Source organism: Phaethon lepturus, unplaced genomic scaffold (assembly GCF_000687285.1).
Source record: "Phaethon lepturus isolate BGI_N335 unplaced genomic scaffold, ASM68728v1 scaffold44165, whole genome shotgun sequence".
In the NCBI taxonomy this organism is placed as follows: Eukaryota; Metazoa; Chordata; class Aves; order Phaethontiformes; family Phaethontidae; genus Phaethon; species Phaethon lepturus.
The window spans coordinates 9,713-16,981 of record NW_010542076.1 but is presented as its reverse complement, the minus strand read 5'-3'; the positions used below and the strand labels follow the sequence as shown (position 1 = coordinate 16,981).

Below are 7,269 nucleotides of genomic sequence, written 5' to 3'. Positions count from 1 at the left end.
CCTTGGCTGCATCCTCCGACCCAGCCCTCGACCGTGGCTGACAGCGGGGTCTCAGCGCTCCCCCAAGCCAGGGGAGAGGGCAGGGGGTGCAGGGGTGGGTGCTCCGGAGGCAGCTGGCGTCTGGGTGCTGGCTGCAAGCCCCAGGAGTGTGTCTGGGGACCATGGTGGCACCACTCCTGCTCAGCAGCCTCGTCCCTCCAGCGACTGCTGTCGCGCAGCCCCGCAGGGCGGGGAGCACCCGGGGCTGCAACGCGTCCAGCAAAATCAGTAGCAGACCCTAGAAACGCCGGGGCGTGGGGAGGGGGGAGGCAGCCTCGGCTCGCAGGGCTTGCTGCCGTTATTTCTACTGCGCGTCCCCACGCCCCGAGCTGCTCAAGCCTGGGGAGGTGGGAGCGAGGCGTCACATCTGGAAGAGCACATCAGGCCTCCCCAGGACCTGTCAGTGATGTGGGGTGCACGGGCTGGCACACGGCCCCACGGCAGCCTCCGGTGTCCCTCTGCCACCCGCCACTCCCGTGGGACCTGCTTTCCCTCTGCTCGTCCCACGGCGCTGGTGCTCTCCCACCACCCCTCAGCCTCCCCGTGCCCCAGCTCTCCCCACCTCTTTCTCAGGGTCTCCTGCCCTCTCTCCTCCCCACACGGAATAAATCACCCTCCAGCTCCAGCCTCTGCTCGCAGAGGAAACAGCAGCCCACGTTGCCACTTCCTTCCCGAGGGACCTGGCTGCCGCCAGGATGCTGGGGATCTTTTCCCAGAGCAGAGGGGGTTCATTCGGGAAAGCTGTCAGGGATCAGTGGCTCTCGACCCTCTGGACTCCTGCGGACCAATGTCCCTACCTCCATTCTGTGCCCCTCCGTGCTCCCACACTGACACCTTGCCCATGAGATGGACCTTGAGAAGGGACCTTCAAGGGGGCAGAGCATGGGTTTGGGTCCTTGGCTGGTATATTAAAAAGCCCTAAAATGCAGACGTCCAGCTGGGAGCTCTGAGCACCAGGACAGAGACAGGTTTGCCAGCCAGCTCCACATGGTCCCCATGGCCAGGTTAACACTGAAAAACCCAGCAAACAGCCAGAAAAACGTTCTTTGTTCAGTCCCATCCGGTGGAAAGCAGTAACACTTGAGCTGTGAATCTTCTTGGCCCCCAAGAAGAAGATTTCCTTTGCGGGCCAGGAGGACAAATCAATGCAGCAGGCTCCATCTCCCACTTGGAGAGACAAGCCCGGCCCTGGCACGCTCCCCGGTGGCATCAGGGAGGGAGCAGAGCCCAACTGAAACACCGCTCTCCTCCTCCTCCACCCCTCGGCACCAGCCCATGGGGAAAGAGGGTTTTGTCGATCGGCCCAGCACATTAGGAAATGAAACAGGCTGTGCCCAGAAGCTTCCCCAGGGGTCCATTAGCACGCACGGATCCTTCCTCCAGCCCAGCGGGTCCCAGAGGAAGCTTTTGTCGGCGATTTCTTCCCCCGGTGCAAGGGGAATTGTCTGGGACAGGGTGCTGGCAGGGCTGGTGCAGGGAGACAGGGGGGGTGGGGGGGGGGAAGGGTCACCTGCTGCTGTGGGTGTAGGGTGCTCAGATGTAAGGTGGGCTGCATGAACCCCCCCTAGACATGGGGGTTGAGCACACAGGCATGCTTCAGGTTGCTAATGCATTTCCTGGCTTGGCATCAAACCCCAGAGCTCCGGGATCATGTCTGAGGTCTCTGCCCATCCCTGGGGCTGGGGGGTGGTGGGCGACAGGGTGAGGTTCCCCAAGGCACATGCAGAGAAACCAGTCCATTAACACATCTGTCAGGACAAGCTGTTACCAATTGCCAAGGAAGGGAACGAGGAGCACCATGGGCACTGCCACTCCACATGGAGCCATCTTGACCCCCAGGCAGAGCACCACACTTGTGTTTCATTCTTTCCTGCCGTTGTTGTCTCTTCCACAGGTATAAGAGTGTGGTGACACCCCGGCGTGCAGCGGTGGCCATCGCTTGCTGCTGGATCGTCTCCTTTCTGGTGGGACTCACCCCTATGTTTGGCTGGAACAACCTGAACAAGATGCGAAGGACTCAGGAGCTGAACGCCAGCCACACGGAGTTTGTCATCAAGTGCCAGTTTGAGACGGTCATCAGCATGGAGTACATGGTGTACTTCAACTTCTTCGTTTGGGTCCTGCCTCCCCTGTTGCTGATGCTGCTTATCTACCTGGAAGTCTTCAACCTCATCCGCAAGCAACTCAACAAGAAGGTCTCCTCCAGCTCCAATGATCCCCAGAAGTATTATGGGAAGGAGTTGAAGATTGCCAAGTCATTAGCACTGGTTCTCTTCCTCTTTGCGCTCAGCTGGCTCCCTCTGCACGTCCTCAACTGCATCACCTTGTTCTGCCCATCCTGCGAGACGCCACACATCCTCACCTACATCGCCATCTTCCTCACTCATGGCAACTCAGCCATGAACCCCATCGTTTACGCTTTCAGGATCAAGAAGTTCCGGACAGCTTTCCTGCAGATCTGGAACCAGTACTTCTGCTGCAAAACCAACAAAAATGCCAGCACCACCACGGCTGATCCGGGCAACTAGGAGCTGGGAGAAAGCAGAGAGGGGTCCTCCATGCCCAGCCCGGTCCTCATCTGGCCACTGTTCCTGCTGCCAGGGGAAGGGCTGGTGAGGACCTGGGAGGGCTGGGTTCACCAGCCCTGTGCAATCCGAACAAGCTGTGTCCCCCAGCTGCACCGGGGGGTTATTTATTCACAAGCATCGTACTGTTTTGATATTGTAGCCTGCACTGTTCCTTTCCTTTTTTTTTTCCTGTTTGTTTTTGTTTTGGGTTTTTTTTAATGGTTGCCAAGTATTTAAGGAGAAATTGTACAGACAAAGGCGCAGTTTATCTTCATGCAAATAAAGTAAAATGATAAAAACCACCCAGGAGGTCCTCTGCCATTGATGGAGACCTCCGGCTCCTTGGAGCGTGGCAGTCGGTAATGCTGGGGGCACCTCATGCTCTGACCCCCGCATCCATGGACCCATGGGGGTACCTGAGCACGGGGGCAAAGGGGTGCCCCGGTGGGAGTGAAGCTGCCGAGAACCGGGGGAGCCCAGGGCAATGGGGTTTCTGCGCCTCTGAAGCTGGGAGTTTTCAAGTCCTTTCTTTCCCCTCCATAACCAGGGAGAGGTGAGCTGGGCCGGGGCACGGGAAGCGATAGGAAAAGGCATCCCATGGGAATGCCAGCACCCACAGGGTGATGAACCCCCCACCCCCACGGAGCAAAGGGCCAGTCTCCAACTCCCAGTGCTACCGACGAGGGGAAAGGAAGCCCCGAGTACACGGCGAGAAGCACCCTGTGCCGCCCCAATGTCTCCCCACGGACCCCAGCAGCACCCACCACCGCTGAGAGCTGCACCCAGGGAGCTGGGTCCCCTCCATGTGTCTTTTCTCTCCTTTTACTTTGAGTCATTTTTCCCTCTTTTCTGTCTTCTGCGCAAGGCAGAGGCAAGTGTCTCCCAGCCCCTGTTTACCTCATGCCTCCCACATCGCTCCCCACCACCCTCCCTGTGCAGCCAAACCCTTTTGACCCAAACTTTGTGGGTCAATGCAGCCACCCCCATGGCCCAGGGGAGCAGAGAGGCACCTGCGCCCGTTTAGGGGTGCGTGGGAGAGGGCTGCTGGCCACTGCGTTGGTGTTGATGTTGCCACAGGGGCATTTTCCCATGCCCAGACATCTTCCTCAGGTTTAGCCGTGGGCAGGGTGTGTCGCTGGTCACATTTAAGGATGGGGTGGCTGGAGACGGGCCATCACCCCACCCGGCTCTGTGGTCCCTATGGATGCTGGCAGCCGCACTGCCAGTCCCGGCTCTGCAGTAGGATCTTTTCCAGGGCTGAAGTGGTGGTGGGAAGAGTTAATTTGAGTTAATCGGGATTCTTTGCTTATCAGCATCCCTTGTTCACCAGTCTCCCATTGGAAACACACTTCCTATGACCCTTCCCCTGCCCCAGGAGGGTTGTGCCCCTCGGACGTCAAAGCTACTGCAGCAAGTTCCCGCAGGGGCTGGGAGGGGGTGTGGAGAGGAAAAGGACCTTGGGTGGGTGAGATTTGTGGCTGGCTCTTTAGCTGGCTCTGTAGAGCAATGGGGCAAGGGATGTCCACCACTGCAGCAGCTCTGTTTAGCCTGGAGGGAACTCCTCCATTTCTCCAAGAGGAAGAGGAGGGCAGCAAAGAAGGGCTGGAGGAAGGATGGGAGGAGGTGAGGGGCTCAGCCTCCCACATTTTCCAAAGGCCTCAATATATCGTATCCAGGCTCCTGGCTCACACCACACCAGGCAAAACCGTAGCAGAGCAGAAGAGCAACGGCAGGGGCAGGAGCAAATCCTTCCCTTGGGCCTCGTCGCGATAGAGGGGCCCTGAACACCCCCCCAGGCTCCTCAAGGTGAAGAATACCAAATCCTTTTTCAGTAGTACCTGCAGATGCTGCAGCCGCAGGCTGGCACAGACAGGACCCCCCTGCCCCGTGCCTGGGGTCCCTTTGCACCGCAGTAGCTTGGCCCCAGGTTAGGGCTGCTGTTTACCGAGCACAGGTCTGATTCCCACTTGCATCTTATTTCTGCAAGAGGCTGCTTTCCTGGAGCTGATGCCTTTGCCTGATCCTTGCTGAGGTGTCCAGAAACCTGACGGCTGGCATGCTCATAAATTAAAAGGCATGTAGATGACTGCGCTCAGAAAAAACATCTAGTGGATTTTTCCACTCCATGCTCTCTGGACCTTTCCCGGGGAGAGCTCACTAAAAGTGGATGCTGTTACCCTCACCGGTCCCCTGTGGGGTTACAAACACAGTCTTTGCCCTGTACAGCTGCATTAAGAGTCTGGAAAGGGCACAGTGTGCACATGAGCCAGTCTTGGAGATGCTGCTTGTCTCCTGCGTTAGCAAACCCCTGGCTAACACAGCCCACTAGCCCACTCCCAGCCCCTGTCCCCCAAGGCTCCCACTGGCCAAAGCCACATGCTGAGATGCCAGGGACATCAAGGGTACCAGGACACCCCCCACCAGTGTCCGAGGTCGGGCGTGAGCATGCTGGGGGAAGAGCTGCTCTCGACCTGCCAGCTGGACTGCAACCTCCATCCCAGCGGTACCATCACTAACCCCAACCGCCTCAATGAACCAGCCTGACCATCAGCTGGGATAAAAATTAATCCCACGATGCCCTCTGATGGTGGAAACGATGTCTGGTGTGGCCAGTGCTGCGCCAGTGCTGAGCTCCTGGGAACAGCAATACCCACACGACTCCAGCTCGGGCGTGGAGGGGAGGAGACGGGGCGGACGGGACAAAGCAGAGGGGCTGCAGGAGAGATGCTGCAGAGAGGGGTCAGCTCTTCGCTGCCCAGTGGCACCAAGAGCGGGAGGGGCTCAGATCTCTGGGTGCCCAGGCTGGATTTGCACCCACATTTGCAGTGCCAGGGCCTGCCAGGCTATGCCTTTCTCAGGGCAGGGTCTGGGTCTGGCCCCATAACCAAGCTGGTATGTGGCCGGGAGAGCTCCTGCCCGTACCCACGTGCCAGCCCCGTCAGCCTGAGGGGGAGGCTGGGCTGGTGGAGGAGCACACCGCGCTGCTGACCCCTGGAAAACGATGCGCTTAGTCAACTTGATGGGCTCTCCGTTAATAAAGAGCATCTCTGACCCAAGCTGTCTCCGAGCTGTAACGAGTCGTCCTTCTGCACATGAGCCATCAGCAGCTAACGGAGCCGATTCTTCCTCCTCTGGATAATGCATGGGCATGTCCTGTCCCCGCCGTCTCACGCTGCGGGGAGGGGATGCTGGTGGCAGCGCGTGGCTGCACCATTGCATCATTGACGCGGATAAAGAAACCGAGCTTTGATGAAGCAGCATCAACATGCCACAGTTTTGATGTTGCTGTTTCTACCCCCCCCAGCCAGAATCATTCTCCAGCTCCAGAAGGAAACTTTCCTCCTCTTCCTTGTTGGGTTGCTTCTGGTTTAGTCATCTTCAGACATGCTTTATAAAGCTGGTCCTTTCTTGCCAAGCTCAAAAAACATCTCTTCTACCCACGGCTCAGTGGGATGCTATATGACCCCGTGGCATCCACAGCAGCTCTGTCCCCACCACCTCCCCCTACCCAAGCCAACCCCACAACAAGAAAAACATAGTGGTTTTTTTAAGACGACCAAAGATGGGCTTGTTTTATTGTCACACCTGAGGACACTTTCAGAGAGGACCATGCCATGGCAGGCTGAGGTGCAGGCCCCCGGGGTACCTCCAGGGAGGGGGCAGGCCCGCAGGCAGCAGAGGTCATGGCCGGGAGCATCGCCGTGTGCCACGCTACCGAGCAGCAGCTGCAGCATCCGCCTGGGGTAAAGGAGCGAGACCCGAGCCCTGTGCGGGCACCACTGCTGAGAGACCGGGGTCAGGGATAAGACGGGAAACACATCCCAGCCATGGCTCTAATGCACGACCAACGCAGCCCAGCTCCTCCACCCTCTCCTGCCCCTCAAAATTCAGATTTTACTTTTAGCTCTGCTTTTCCACCCCCAGCCCCATTTCATACTCCTTTGTACCTGCCCTCAGTCCCGGTACCTGCCCCACATATGCATCCAACTTGGTGCCCCGTGTCTCTGAGCCCTGCCTGCAAACTGGGGCTCTGCCCACCTGCTGCCCACGCATCCGCCAGGCACACCAGTCTCCCCGCTGCATCTTCTTCCTCCTGGCCATGTTTACAACCCTCCCTCTACCTCGCAAAGGGGCAGGTTTCTCTCAGGCTCTGCAGCATCCCACCCCACCAGTGCATCTCCAGCCATGGGGCTCCATCAGCAGGTGACACGGGCTTATCCAGGACACTCAACCCACTCCATCCCTGGTGAAGTGGTCCACCCTCCCTCTATCCCATAGCCCCAGCCCAGACCTACCTTGGTCCAGATCAAAGACCTACCTTGCTCTTTGTCTTGCCCTCCAATCTGTCCTCACTTGGGCACTGCAGGAGAGCACAGGACATATAAACCCCCTAAACTCTCCTCACCTCACTCCCCTTTTGACTTCCAAAAGCAAGCCAGGGCATGACCAACCCGCTTGTGTGCTCACACCAACAGGCACCTGCGCACCCCATCCCCGTGCACACACGCTCCGAGCACACCACCATCACTGCCTGCCTCTGGCCAGCTTGTCCCCAACATCCCAGCCTGGGCGACACCCAGGTGCCTCGTGTCACCAGCACAACGACCAGCTCAGTCTCCTGCCTGACTTCACCGTGCTGCCTGCATGGCTGCGCTGACAGCCC

At 58.5% G+C, this 7,269-nt stretch overlaps 1 protein-coding gene across 1 annotated transcript; it reads left to right on the top strand.

Moving 5' to 3' along the window:
• Positions 1 to 1,933: 1,933 nt before the first annotated feature.
• Positions 1,934 to 2,688, top strand: ADORA1 (adenosine A1 receptor; the record flags this gene model as incomplete). The annotated part of the gene is made up of 1 exon (XM_010287924.1): positions 1,934 to 2,688. A coding segment is annotated over one exon (634 nt), but the record flags the coding sequence as incomplete, so codon positions are not given.
• Between the last annotated feature and the right edge of the window lie 4,581 nt (positions 2,689 to 7,269).